Source organism: Alexandromys fortis, unplaced genomic scaffold (assembly GCF_014885135.2).
Source record: "Alexandromys fortis isolate MF-2015 unplaced genomic scaffold, M_Fortis_MF-2015_v1.1 scaffold_18, whole genome shotgun sequence".
Taxonomy (NCBI): Eukaryota; Metazoa; Chordata; class Mammalia; order Rodentia; family Cricetidae; genus Alexandromys; species Alexandromys fortis.
In genome coordinates, this window is record NW_026067897.1 from 15333051 (window position 1) to 15347905 (window position 14855).

Here is a 14855-nt window from a genome sequence, read left to right on the forward strand (position 1 = left end):
AGAAACCTGTGCTCCTTACTGTTTTTCGTGAGGGAGGTGCGAAGGGAGGAGCCAAGAGTCTTGACTCTCTGCCCAGATCTAAATACAGCTTGGCCCAAAGACTGCTTATCAGCTGGGGCAGGCTGGTCAATAGTCAATCGATAACACAACACAAAGCCTCCATGTTCTCTATTGATCTCTCCATTAGTTGATGTGAGCACGGCTGCGGCTCTGTGGTAGGACAATTCCTGGTCCCCATGTTCCCCATGAGGACTCCCTAGCTCATCCAGGGCCCTTGCAGTGACCCGAGGGGGTCATGTAGACCTGGCAGCAACACCCCTTGACTGACTTCCTAGCCAAGACGAAAGCCCTTTTAAAAGGATTCTTGCTTCCTTGTTGTTCAGAATGAAGAGCAGTGGTGATGTTGTTTCCTCCGATTTCCGAGAGACTGGTAGCCAGGCAAACAGGAAGGTAATAGCTTGTGCTCTGATTTACTAGAATTGGATTTCTAGGAGCCGCCCGGACTGTTGGTGCTCAGTGCCCTGCAGTGCCTCAGCTTCTGTGGCCGTGTGGGAGCGGATCATCTACTTTCCACCCTGCTGTGACTTCCCAGCTGTCCAGAGGGGACTTTCCTCTCCTTCCCTCAGATCTGGCTCTGTCCCAGTTGTTAGAGCCAGACTCCTGTTAGAGCCAGACTGACTCCTGTTTGCAGGTAGTGTTTGGGCGTCATGGGTTGGATTGAGCACAAGAAAAAAATTGTGGTTTTCTTCTTTCTTCTTTTTCTGTACTTAAAAGAACATCCTTCCTTTCTTCCCTCCCTCCCTACTTTTCCTCCTTCCTCTTCCTCCCTCTACCTCTCCCCCCCCCCCCCCCCCGCCCCAGACAGTATCTGACCATGCATTGCTGGCTGGCCATGTAATACTTGCTGTGTAGACCAGGTTGGTCTCAAACTCACACAGATTCATCTACCCCTGCCTCTTAACTAGGACTAAGGGCGATTGTCACCAGGCCCAGCACACCTTTCCCTTTAAGACAGCCTTATTGTGTAGGCTAGACTGACCTCAAACATGCCATACTTTTATGTGGCCTCAAACATATGATCTTTCTATGTAGGCCTTCTGAGTACTGGGATTAAAGGCATGTACAACCATGCTCACCCATAAATATTTCTTGTGTACAGAACACTTAGCATGCATTCAGAGCCCAGGTGGTGAATGAGATGGCCCAGGAAGCTGTGGATTAAGATGAAAAGAATTATACACATAAAGCCTGGAAGAGTTGGGGTTCCAATGCTTGTTCTGCCAGTCAGAAACTGTATAATCTGACCATGTGACTTGTATGAGGCTCTATCTCCTTTAGGGAGGGCATGTTTTAAGACAGGAACTTCCTGTCTAGGACTTCTAAGTGCAGTGCTTATGGCTGTGCGTCCCTCACTGGCTTACAATCGAGTTTTTATTCTCCAAAAATAAAGATTTTGTTTTCATATACGACACATGAACGCACGCACACACACACAGAGAGAGAGAGAGAGAGAGAGAGAGAGAGAGAGAGAGAGAGAGAGAGAGAGAGAGAGGCAAGCATGTGCATGCTTGGTGCTTGCAGAGGCCAGAAGACAGTGTTGTATTTCCTGGAACTAGAGTTATAGACAGTTGCGAACCACCATGTAGATGCTGGGAACTGAATCTGGGTGCCCTCTGCAAGAGCAGCAAATGATCTTCATCTCTGAGAGATCTTGATCTCTCTCTACTTGCTGAAATAGTATTTCTTCCTCCAGGGTGACTTAGTTGGTAATTTTAGTTGTTTGTGTTTATGACATATTTATCTTCTTTGTTTATGATGACTTAGCTATATCGACAATGAGGACCTTTCTAGTTATTCTATATTTTGTCACAAAATATTCAAAGTAATTACTTGCAAGAGAAAAAGCTTTATTTTGGCCTGTGTTTATGCAGGTTATAGTCTAACAGCAGCTGGTCCCATTGCTTTGGGCCTGTAGTAAGCAGGTGCGTATCATGGTAGGCTCAGGTGGCAGAGAAAAAAAAATTATGTGTGAACCAGAAAGCAAAAACAGATGGGATTTGGGTAGAGCTCCATAAACCTCTTCAAGGGCATGTCCCCAATGACCTGAGCACTCCTGACTAGGTGTCATGTGTTTAGAGGACATGCCTAGGCCAATTGGGCTGTGTGTGTAGCTATCACAGAGCTTGTTTTTTTTTTTTTTTTTTTACAAAGGTTCCTAGAAAACTGGCAAGTGGAGGCTCCGTGGTGATAGCTCTTCACACTGAAAAGGAAAAAGTAGAGGTGGGGAAGGTGCAGCTGTCCTGGCAGGAATGGAGATATCCTGAAGAGACATTCCGGCCTCTTTTTTTGGCCATCAGACTATTAAAACAATAGCCCCTAGGAGTTAGAATTTCCCCAGGACCCTCAGGTTGGGAGAAGGAAAATGTTGAAGCCTGGTGCCAGTCAGTTAGATGACATTTCATACCTTCCTGACGACAGCTGGCAGGAGAGACTGGGACCAGGCATGGATGGGTCGATGGCGGGTGGGACCACACTTGACCTCCTAGGACCACTTGGCTGTGTATAACTCTTGCCTCTCTATCCATTTGAACCTTAACCTCATGTCAGGATCCTGAAGGTGGACTTGGGGTGGAAGGGGCCAGTGTCACTGGTACACACTCTTCTGATCAGCATATGGCTACGATGAAGAAATCTCCTTTCTGAACTGGCTTTGTTTGGGTCACATGGGATTTGAGTGAATCTCTAAAAGAGAGCTATTTTCTTTCCCTAACAGCTCTGCTAACAGAAGGTAGGAAGGAAAGACAAGCAAAAAGAGAGAGAAAACTGACAAGTGCAGCAGGGCTTGGGAGAGCCGGTGACTAATATGGAAGAAGTGCTTCCCAGAAACTGTGGGTTCTAGCCTTGAGGCAGGGCCTTCTGGGAACAAGCAGCCATGAAGCCAGCTATGATCCCAGGCCGGGCTCTGAGACGGGGTTAGACTGGGGGTATTAACACATTAGAGAAGGAAGCTGATCTTTAGAGATCAAGGTAGGGTTACAAAAATCCCAAACCAGACTAATCTCAGTCTTCCTTTTGATGGATTATTAGACCTTAGACACCTTGTGCCGTGGCAAGCATTTGACTCAAAGCACATGGTGTTAGGTCTGTGTCCTGGCGGGGCCGGAGTCCTGCTCTGTTGGGGGTGGGGCAGCAGTTGGCAGGCATCCCCCTTGCTTTCTCGTTGATACAGCTATGAACAAGATTGACAGAGCCCACGAGAGCATTGCCATCTTCTCAAGAGTGGTGAAGGTCGTGTTCAGTCTGCTGGAGGGGTCATGGAACTGGGTTTCTAATGCAGCATGTGACCCAACAGAGGCACGGGGTGCAGGCTGTTAGAACAGTTGTGCATTTATAACAGGGCCTTTAATGAGGCACTGTGGGTCCGGTACTCCGGTGCTCCCCAGCCCTGGGCCTGCCTATGGCACTTCCATGATATAAAAGTGAGATGGGTCAGTGAGAGATGGAATAACAGGCACAACTCTTATTGTACTTAACGCACAACAGATCTCAGGCCAATTTAAGGATGGTGAAACTTAATGGTAGCATATTTGAAAACAAACAGAAAACCCAGCTGTTCATAGGTTCAGAAATGAGGGGCATAGCGGCTGGGAGGCAGTTCAGTGGAGCGCCTGCCTCGTTTGCTCAGGGTCCTGGGTTTGAGCACCAGCCCTGCAAAATTGTTTTTTTTTTTTAAAGGTTTTTGTTTTTGTTTTGACCCTTGCATGGGAATCCAAAATTTATTTATATTTTGTATTTAAAAGAACAAGATGGCATATGCCTGTAATCTTGGCACTCAGTGAGTGGGGGCAGGAACACCACAGTTCTAGCCTGGACTACCTAGTAACACCGCGTCTAAATAAAATAAGGCATTTCCTAGCATGTGTAAGGCCCTGAATTTGATCCCCAGTTTAGTACTACCCCCAGGTAAAAATCCTCAAAACAGATAAATAAAAAATATGTAAATAAATAGATTTTCATTAGAAGAGGCCACAATGGGAAATGATTTTTTTTTAAGACGGTTTCTCTGTGTAGCCCTGACTGTCCTAGAACTCACTCTGTAGACCAGGCTGGCCTCAAGTTCAGAGATCCACTTGTCTCTGCCTCCGAGTGCTGGGCTTAAAGGCGTGCGCCACCACTGCCTGGTGGGATATGATTTATAAAACACCCACGTCATAATGGGTGTTAGAGATGAGGGGTTCTGGGGTCGGAGGTGTTGCTTGCTGAGCTTACAAGCGTTTTGCTCTCAGGTCCCAGTCAGTAGTTCACCTTCCTAGACCAGGATGGAGCGGGGAGGACTTTGGACTTTCCACAGGGCAGGGAACCCTGACTGCCCTTCAGACTGGAGAGGGAGGGGGAGAGGAGAGGGAGGAGGAGGGGAAAAGGGAGATGGGGAGGGAAATGGGAGGCGGGGAGGAGGCGGAAATTTTTTTTTCAATAAAAAACTATATTTAAAAAAAAAGAAAAGAAAATTCTGTGTTTTCTTTTCTATAACTTTGCCATTTTGGAATGGCGAGATCAGACTTCTGAAACAGTGGGCCATTTGAAAGCTTTCGTGGGGACTGAGGATTCTCCTTAGTCTACATCGGCGCTGATACTTGTGCCAATATCCAGACTCCAGGTGGCAGCAGACAGATGATGAGCAGGAAAGGTGCTGGCCCCAGGTTTGACTTGCTGGAGTCAGGATAGGAAGGGGGCAGGAGAAGAGAACCTAAGGCAAAGGAGAGAAGACACAGTCTGACTGTACAGGCAGGGCTGCTACGGGAGGCTGCATGGATATTGTATTTGGAGGGCATCAGGCTTCAGAACTTGACTGAAATTCGGGGTACTTGTAGGGCCCAAGGGAGAGGCAGAACTTCTCAGAATTTGGGCCAGGATGGTTTCACAAAGTCCCTGATTATGCTGGAGGGCACACGCGCTTGCTTCCCCGGTGGGTACTTTGGAGCAGAGGAAGCCGTCTCAAATAACAGCTTTTCTCAGAGACGCAGTAGTGGTGGGAGTAGGGTGTAGTGGGCAGATGCAAACCTAGAGGTGTTGGGACCCCTCGGGGCCACCGCTGTCGCCTGGGTATGAAGTGATGGAGATGGAAGGGAAGAGGGGCACACAGGGACATGCCGTGTGATGGATGTGGAGCAGGTGCATTGAGAGGGCTCCTGCAGTCGCTCTCCTTGTTTAGACCCTGTGCTTTTCCACTTCAGCTCCCAACTAGAAAGTACACACTCACTCACTGAGCACGCACGCGCAGCTTAGCTTCCCTCTTCTTTTGAAGTCTACCCGGGAAGCCTGGCTTTTTCTATTTTGGAGATGGATGAGATCTGGACGGTTGACTCCTGCCGTCTTTGATCTATAACTAAGTTTGACCTGTTTGCATCGCAGCTGGGGTGGGTTGCAGTAAGACATTGCCAATGGTATCTTATCTAAGGTCGCGTAGTTCCTTTATTTAGGACTCACAGTGAAAACGCCAGCCGCCCAGCAGTCTCCCTTATCAGAAACAGGGCTAGGAACCTATGAGTCAGCACAGTAGCCTCCTGGCTGGCTAACAGAGACAGCACAGAGTCCCTGCCTTTCCCTAGTAGCTGTCTGCTTGCCTGCCCACCCCAGCTTTGGTTGGCAACTGTGGACTCCTTGCAGCTTTTAACGAGCTTGTTATTTTCAGCTCCCGTCAAATCAGAAGGAGCTGCTCCAAAGAGGCACACTGATCAAAGCTGCTCGTCCTTGGGAAAAATGAGATGTCGAGGTGGGAAGCATAAGAATTAGGGCTGTGGGGCTAGAGAGCTGGTTCAGTGGTTAAGTCCACTGACTGCTCCTCCAGAGGACCTTAGTTCAATTCCCAGCACCTGCATGGCAGCTCACAACTGTCTGTAACTCTAAGATCTGACACCCTCATATAGACATATATGCAGGCAAAAATGCCAATGCAAATAAATAAATAAATAAATATTAAAAAATAATTAGGGCTGCAAGAACTCAAGGCAGAGCTTGCTAGAGCCGGCCGTTTTGGGGGGCAGGTTGGCATATGTCTGGTGATAGGCATTCTATCACTGCATTCTAGAGCCGTAGGCTTGACTATGGCGTCCCTTTCAGGACATGCAGCCTCAGAGGGCAGAAGGTACATGTTGTGTGCTTTTCACAACCTAGATGCTCAGCAAGTGTTCATTTGCTGAGGACTCCCTGCAGTGAGCAGGGAGTAGCTATCCTGGTTTCAGACTATTTATTTAGGCTTTGAAAGTAAGTTGAAAGTCAGTTCTGTTTTTATTTCTTGTTACTTGTATCTGTGTGCCTATGTATCTATTTCTTATTACTTGTGTCTATGTGCCTATGTATCTATTTTTTATTGCTTGTGTCTATGTGCCTATGTATCTATTTCTTATTACTTGTATCTATTTCTTATTACTTGTGTCTATGTGCCTATGTATCTATTTCTTATTGCTTGTGTCTATGTGCCTGAGTGTAGGTTTGTGCATGTGAGTGCATTCATTACCCGTGGAGGCCAGAAGTGGGTGTTAGATCACCAGGAGCTGGGGTTGCAGGCACTTGTAAGCTCCCTAACATAGGTGCTGGGAACAAGCTCACGTCCTCTGGAAGAGCAGCAAATACTCCTAAATTTGCTGAGCCATCTCTCCAGCCCAGGGTTTTTAATTGTATTTTGAGACAGGGTCTGGTGTGGAATTTGCTCAGTAGACAAGGCTGGTCCACATAACCACCATCCTCTGCCACCCAGATAGTGGGATCAAGGGCATTCGCTGCTGTTTTTGTTGTTGTTGGCTTTGTTGTTGTTCTATTTTGTTTTGAGACGTGAGCTCCTGTAGCCCTGTCTGGCCTAGAACTCACAGCGGAGCGTGGCCTTGAGCCCTTGACTCCCCTGTCTCCACCAGCCAAGGTTCGGATACAGGTGTGTGCGCCCACATTCTCGGTTTCTAACCCCCCCCCCCCGCTGCTACATCTCCAGGACTTGGACGGGTGATTGGAAGTTGATGAACGATCAGCAAATGCTTGTTAAATGAGTGAACGGCTAAATCTGGCACCGATGGGAAGACTTGGTTTATTTCAGAGCATCACGAATGGCTTCCACAGTAACTTATCTCCTATGGTAACCATTAGACAGCACTTCACATAATTGCAACAAAATCGTGTTTAGGTAAATGGCCTTGGAAGTGCAGTTGGTTCCCTAGGCGCTGGTTCGTGGAATACAGGATTGGAAAATTGGAAAATATTGCAATGAGCATGTTTGTGTGTTTAGATGTGCTGCTTGTGATGCGCCATTAGTCTGTGGTTGGTGCCGTTGCGCAGCCCTTCCCCAGCATTTCCTTCTTGTGCCCAGTCCCCACCATACGGCTCCCTGGTTATCCACCTGTGCCTCACCTATGTAGGATCTGATGTGTGACAGCTGGGCTCTGTGCTTTGGAGGGACAGGGATGTGATTACTCAGGTGAGCATCACTAGGTCCTGCCCTCGGGGAGTGCTCACTTGGAGGAGTGAGATGGGGGACACAGACAGATGTACCCCAAAGTAATCCTGTGTAAAGTTACAGGCATGCCCCTAACTGTGGGACTGGAAGGAGGGAGCATAACCCTGCTCCATGTGATGAGGTGTTTGACAGAACAGGTAAACTGAGTTATCTGGAGCCTCTTGAAATTTGAAAGCTGACTTCATAGGGTAGGTGGTCTGAGAGGTAGTGGGCTCTATTGCACTCAACCCTCCCATCTTCATCTTTCTAGTGACCCCCTGAGCATCTGCTGTGAGGACCCCTCCGGCCTTGCCTTCACGACCCCTCTCTCTGTGAAGCTGGCAAGGGCAGCTGGGGCTTCATTATTCCAGCAGAAGATAAGTTAGGAACACAGTTGATAGTGTTTTCAGATACACAGGAGGCAGCCTTGGATCCACCAAGGGAGGGTCTGGCATGACAGGGGGATCGCTTTCCCATGAAAAGGTTCTTTCCCTTGCCTCTACACTAAGGATCCAGGAGGAATGGTGTTGGGAATGAAGTCAAGTGGTGGTGTGCGCTGACCCTGTTTTCTGTGCAGCATCTGTTAATAACCTGTGATTGATGAGATTATATATTGGAGGGTAAGTCTTGAATCCAAGCAGAGAGGCACAGGTGGGGTGCAGACTGTATTTGGGGCTGCTTGGGTTTGTGGCCCTACATATTCAGGGCACCATGTGGACACTTATAGGACAAGTTTGGGTTGGGGATAGTGGTTTGGGGGGCATTATGAACTGCCTCATGTCACAGTGGGTAGTCCGTCTGGGCCCCGAGCATGGTCTCTTGCTTCCTCCCAGCCTAGGTCTTCTGCCATGTCCTGCTGCTAAAGCCTTTCTTAACTAGTTCTGTCCCACTAGGAACTCCTTAATGAAGCCTTGGCTCCACAATAGCAGGTGTTGCTTGCGGCTGACTGCACTGGAGAGCAACAGGGAACATATCCTGAGGATTGCTTGTTATGGGCAAGAAGGCAGAGTGCCCGAGTTTGGGCTCCCCACTTCTCCTCCCCCAATCGTATTTGTTGTCTGACAGCTGTCCAGAGGTCAGTTTTAAAGAGAAGTTTAATGGAAAACATTCACTGTTTTCCATCTGAATATGTCTATTTTTATTTCAGGAAATATCCTGTTTTTATAAAGCAGTTCATAATATACAATGCATATGTTTTAACACTTTATTATTATCGTATGTGTCTGGTGCATGTGGCGGTGTGTGTGTGTGTGTGTGTGTGTGTGTGTGTGTGTGTGTGTGTATGTGCCATGGTGTCTGTGTGGAAGCCAGAGGGCTGTTCTGTGGAGATGATGCTCGCCTTCCACCTTTACTTGGGTTCCAGAGCTCTGCCTCAGGGCGTCAGGCTTGTGTGGCAAGTGCCTTGATCCACGCACCATCTTGCCAGTCCTACGGTGCATGTGCTTTTATGTAGTTGGAATCAAAGCTCCTTTACTGCTTTACACTAATCTCCCTCTTTGTAATCGTCCTCTCTACTGGTAGGGCAGCATCTGGAGTGCTGGCGGGCCACTGTCCTTTGTCCTTGTGCTTGGGATGTTAGCTGGATTGTTCTCTCTGATGGGATGCACTGTAGAGACCTTCATTGTACATTTAGCCTTCTGCTTCTGTTGTTGTTGCCTTCAGAGGAGTTGGTCCAGAAAGGAGAGAGTCCAATCTGTAGTCTTGTGGATGCTGAGGATTGGAACCCAGGACCTTGTGATGTTGTTTTTGCCCTCTACCGTGAAGCTTCATCCAAGTGTGGATCCTAGACAGTGTGTTGTTTTGACCTTGCATTTTCTAAGACAGTCTCTTCGAACCTAGGGTTGCCTCTCCATACCCTGTCTCTTCTTCCTATACTAGTATTAGGGTATTTTTCATGACGGGGTTCCTAGAGGTTTTTTTCTAGACTAGATTTTGTGGAGAGACTGAAGCAATTTGTTGACTCAGGAAGTGGGACGTTCTGCCATGGGGACACAGTGCCTGGTTACCTGATGTGGTGGGAGTTGCCATTCTGCAGTCACTCAGACTGTGAAATATTGATGTTGCAGCGTCCTCATTCTGATTATTTGACATATTGAAATTCTTCAATAAAGGAAACATGTATTTATTATGTTAATAGCTTTACTGGGATTCACATGGTGTTCATCACCTTCTAAGTGTGCAGTCCAGAGGCTTTTAGTAGATGCAAAATTGTAACTGGAAGTTTCTCTCCCCCATGTCAGTTCCTGAATAACCACTTTGAGGCTTAATATTGGTTACAAACTGTTTGGTCAATGGCTCAGACTTATTACTAACTAGCTTTTACATCTTTAACCCATTTCAGTTAGTCTATATTTTATTACGAGGCATGAGGCTTGTTACCTCACATCTTGCTTCTCTAGCTGCTGGCCTTTCCCAGACTCTGCCTCCTTTTTCCCTTTATCTTTGCTTGGATTTCCTGCCTGGCTCTATTCTGCCTGACTATTGGCCAGGTCAGCTTCTTTATTAACTAGTGGTAATAAAACATATTCATAGCTGACAGAGGGGCATTCCATAGCATATCCTCTTTTCTGTCTAATTAAAAAGGAAGGTTTTATCTTTAACATATGTAAAATTACATATAACAAAACAGGTATCAAGCAAGAATTATAGTTAAAATATTTAGTCTATTTGTATTTGGCAAAATTAAAGAAAATATTCCATCTATTCTATTTTTTGTGCCTAAAGTTTCATATCTAATTTATCTCTTATCATAACTAAGGAAAACTATAATTATAACTATCTAGTCTTCAACTCCATCCAAGATCCCAGAAGGATATAATACTACCTGAGTAACGGAGAAGTACATTGTAAGGTCATTTCTAATACTCTAGAAATGACAGCGATATCTGATTGCCTGAACAGTCACCCAAAGTTCTTCTGTAACATTGGGGCATCCATCTTCAGCCTATTGACCTAGAGTGTTTGGAAGACTTCTCAGTGAAGCAGGAAATTTGAAGCTGTCCCACCTAAATTGGGAGTTTGTCACTCATTTTCTGAGTCTATCTGTGTGGTAGCATATATCAGTATTCCAGTCCTTTTCATGGTGTAGGAATAGTCTACCAAATGAATCTTCTGTATTTTGATCCATTGATGGCCATTTCAGTAGTACGTGCCTTCTCGGTATAAATGAATAAAGCTGCAGACATCCATGTACAGCATTTTCATGAGCATGCATTTTTATTTTTCCTGGATATATGCCTCGAGACAGAACTCCAGGCCGTGTGCTCATCAGAACGTCACCATTTCAGGAGGTGATGGAGCCTTTCCCAGTGTGGCTGCAGTCTGTCACTCCGTCAGCGGTGTATGCGGAGTGCAGTGTGTCCAGCACTTGGCCTTAGGTCTTGTCTTTCGTGGCCATCTGAGTGGGCTTGGAACGGGGTCTGCTTGTTGCTGTGGTTTGCCTGTTCCTGTGGCTGCTGATGCTTCACCTTTCCAGGTGTCTATTGGACCCTGGCTTGTCTTCAGAACACTGTATGCCCCCTTCTGCTGGCTCTCAATTGGATACTTGTCATTATGGAATTGGAATAATTCTTTTATATATATTTTTTCTGGATAAAAGTCTCTATCAGACATAGGTGGTTCTTTGCATCCTTGTCTGGAGCCGAACGACTGACAAAGAACTGCATCAGTACTGAACACATGTAGATGCTTCTATACATTCTCCACGTTAGGTCATTGTCTAGACAGCACTGTGGACCGTGGAGCAAGAACAGCTCTTCACATATCGTCTGTGCTGTCTCAGGTGTCATGAGTCCTCCGGAGGATTTAAGTCATGTGAGAGGATGTGCATAGCTTACTCACCACGTGTGTGAGGGATTTGAGCACCTGTGCATTTGGGTCTTCTTGAATGGTGTTGGAACATTTCCCCCCACGGGCTGGGGTGACGACGATATACAATTTACAAACTTCCCCCGTGTTTTAAATTTCCTTGGCGAGTTTTTGACATCTTAGTGCCTTTGAAGTACTGAAGCTTCGCTCGTGAGTATACAGTTAGTTCATTGTTGCTCTGGTTACTTGGCTCATACTGTTGATGGCATCTCCTGTCAACCACCCCCTCAGCCACGCTCATGAAGTGCCTGCATATCGTTGGACGTTTCATAGTTCTCTCTCTTCCACTAAGGCCTGGTCCGTCTTGAGTTGATTTGTGTGTTCCCTACAGGGGAGGGTCAGGTGGTGCCCGCTGCTTCCCCATTGATTGCCCGGGTTTGTAATAAGGAGCAGGCTCCCCAGTCACCGGATGGAGTTGCTGTTTGTTTTCTTTGTCAGTGTTTTCTTTGACACCTAGCTTAAATGTGTTTGCTGTGGTGTAGATTGCATCAGGCACACACATGCCTGCATTCTGCTTCCATGGGTACTAATAAGCCTGCTCGTTAGCTAAAGGTCTGAGTCTTCTTGCAGCAGCTTTCTGTTGGAGATCTCTGTCTTCCTAAAAGGAGGCGGGGAAAGCATCTGCCACCAGCCCGTTTTTGCAAGGTAGAGGGAGAAGCCAGAGCTGTGGCTTTCCAAGGTCATGCCTGTTTCTAAGTAGCCAGTGTGGCCGCTGCATCTGCCTCTCTTCTTGTGTTCGTGCTCCATCTGCGAACCACACAGAACCCTGGAGTGGACCCGGGCTTTGGGTTTGAGTCTTAGCTGAATGGCTGCGCACTGTGACAGGTCTTCTCTTTTCCCTGGGGCTTTGGTTGATTGCCCTGTAAAAGCAGAGGGCTGGCTGAGCCATTTGACAGGAGCTAGCACAGTTGTTAAGGTGGCCTGCCTTGACAGCCAGCCCAGGTATGGCTGTGCTGGAGGAGAGCCTGTAACACCTCTTTGCGGGTTGCCTGGTCTGGGCAAAGCTTCCTACCGAAAGGTCATGCATCCAGACAGCCTCCTTCTTGTAAGGAGAGAAGGGTGGACAGTGTTCAGCTGGGGTCTGTAATCTCATAGGAACCCACGGGATTTGAATGTCTTTAATTCTTACTTAAATAAGACTAGTGATTTACAAAGTTGTATATTTGTATGCAATTTATGGAGAGAAAAAGATTCTTAAAAATATTGTTTCTTATCCATCTATCATACCCTTAATTTTCATGTCCCTGTTTGTCTTCCAGAAACATGCCAAAGGCCAGGATTTGTTCGACCAGATCGTGTACCACTTGGACCTGGTGGAAACCGATTATTTTGGTCTGCAGTTCCTCGACTCCGCCCAGGTCACGGTACGTCTTGCTGGGATTCATTTCGAGAACGATTGGCTCTTCACGCTAACGGCAGTGCCACAGGCGCGCCACACTGATGGGGAAAGAGTGAAACCGAGATGGTGTGCCCGCGATGAGCTTGGCAGGTGGTGCTGGTGCCCGAATGAAATGCATGCCGGCTGCTTGTCAGCTCCTCCCACCCTCGAGGTAGCCACTGACCAGGAGGCTGTGCCGGAATGTCTTCCCGAAACATGGCTGAACACGGGGTGGGGGGGGCACACGATAGGCGCACCGCTAATGTAGGGGTAGAAGGGGAAATCACTTTGATATCTTCTCAGTGGTGGCTGAAGAGGATCCATCACCTTCTGGCGGAACCCGGGTGGGAAGACAGCAGGTGCTGTGAGCACAGCTGAAGGGGACCTGTCAGAGCAGGTCTTGGCTCTTGGAGCTGACAGGAAGTCAGAAAAGACTCACCTTGCCCTCTGGAGACAGATGCTAGAGCGAATGACCTCCACACAGCTCAGTGCGGGTCTTTCTTTTAAATTATTTATTTTTTTACAACACTATTTTATGTTGGAAGGGTGTTCTGTCCATGCCTATGTCTCTGCACCACGTGCCTGCAGTGGCCGAGGCCAGAGAGGTCGTTGGAGCCCCTGGGACTGGAGTTACAGATGTTTGTGAGCACCTTGTGGGTGCTGGGGATGGAACCCAGGTCCTCTGAAAGAGCAGCCAGTGCTGCTGACCCCTGAGCGTCGGTCCAGCCCTAGCACTTCTTTTTCTAAGAGCAGGAGTGACTTTGCCGTGCTTCTTCCCAACAAGATACCCCTTTGGGTTTCAAAGACGATGCATCCAGCACTCCAAATGTGTTTGCTAAGTGACTGTCACACCCCGGGCCCTATTCTTAGCGCGGATGAGAAGGTGGTGGATACCTTGGATGGACCTAGCATGGCAGGTGGTGGAGAGTTAGGCTAATTAAGGATCCAGGGAGACGGACCCGCAGTGCAGATGTGAGGGCACGAGTTTCCTTCCAGGCTGGGGTTTCCTCACTGTGTCAAGCAGTGTGTTAAGGCATGACACTGCATCCCTGGGGGAGGCGGAGAGAGTCCCTCACCCATGCTAAGCCGTGTGGCAGAGCATGTCTGTAAACCTGCAATGGTGCATCCCTGGGGGAGGTGGAGAGAGTTGCAGCCCCGGAGCTTGCTGCTCATCCAGCCTAGTTAATCTGCAAGCTCTGGGCCCTGTGATAAAGCCTGGCTCCACAAACAAGGTGAAGAAGAGTGACTGAGGAGTAAGCCCATCAGCCTCTACCCACCACATGCATCCCTGTGTGCACGTGTGTGCGTGTGCACGGGCGCACACCTACCACGCACAGACTAAAACTAGAAGTGTCAGTCAGGAGGAATAGGCTGCTGGGTGAGATGGCTCCTCGGAAGCTGGGTTTTCCGGGAATGTGTCTGAGCTGGAGGGCTGAGGTTCTTCGTACATGGAAGAAGACACTTAGCAGATGTTTCCTGGGGAGAGCTATAAGATGATGTAGCTGCAGCTGTTCGGAACTGGTGCCTGGCAAATGGGTTTGCGGGAGACTCTTGGGGAGATGCTGAGCCCTGAGGTGATGGAATCTGGCTGTTGGTGCTCCTGGCTACATTGTCCTGAGGGGGACATCCCTTGGGTGTCTGTGCACCCGGACACCACCGCTTCCCTTTGTACCTTAGGGCTTCTGTCTGCTCTCAGTAGAGTCCCTGCCTTGCAACAACTGTTGCCTGCTTGACTGTCTTGAGTCCTTTGTTTCTTAGCTGGAGCTTTCCTTTCCCCCCAAGTTCCAGGGAGGCATCCTACCCTCTCCCTTTTTGTCTCCCTAGCCCTGTCTACGTCCTTAAAATTGAGTGCCTGCCCTCTGCCTTCATGCCTGGCCTTCACATCCAGCTAGGCTTCTTTATTTTTTTCTTTACCTGGGTGAACTCAGGACTCGCCTTGCTGACTCCGACCATATTCTAGACACCCCGTTTCTCTCATTTAAACCTCATTTCGGCAAACCTCACAGATTCCTTTGTTCCTGTCCTTCTGACCCATCTCCCACTCCCCAGGCTCCTCTTTTCCCTGCCTTCTTCCCTGCCCCAGAGTGACTAGGCAGTGGTCCCCACTCAGTTGGTCTCCACTCAGTT

General features: G+C 48.0%; 1 protein-coding gene across 4 annotated transcripts in view; it reads left to right on the forward strand.

Annotated features, from left to right (window-relative positions):
• Positions 1-14855, forward strand: part of Epb41l4b (erythrocyte membrane protein band 4.1 like 4B) — a 144707-nt gene that overhangs the window by 29128 nt on the left and 100724 nt on the right. For all 4 annotated transcript variants that reach the window (XM_050164953.1, XM_050164961.1, XM_050164936.1 and 1 more), the window contains exon 2: positions 12610-12714. In XM_050164953.1, coding sequence (XP_050020910.1) covers positions 12610-12714 — 105 coding nt within the window. The remainder of the gene's footprint in view (positions 1-12609; positions 12715-14855) is intronic.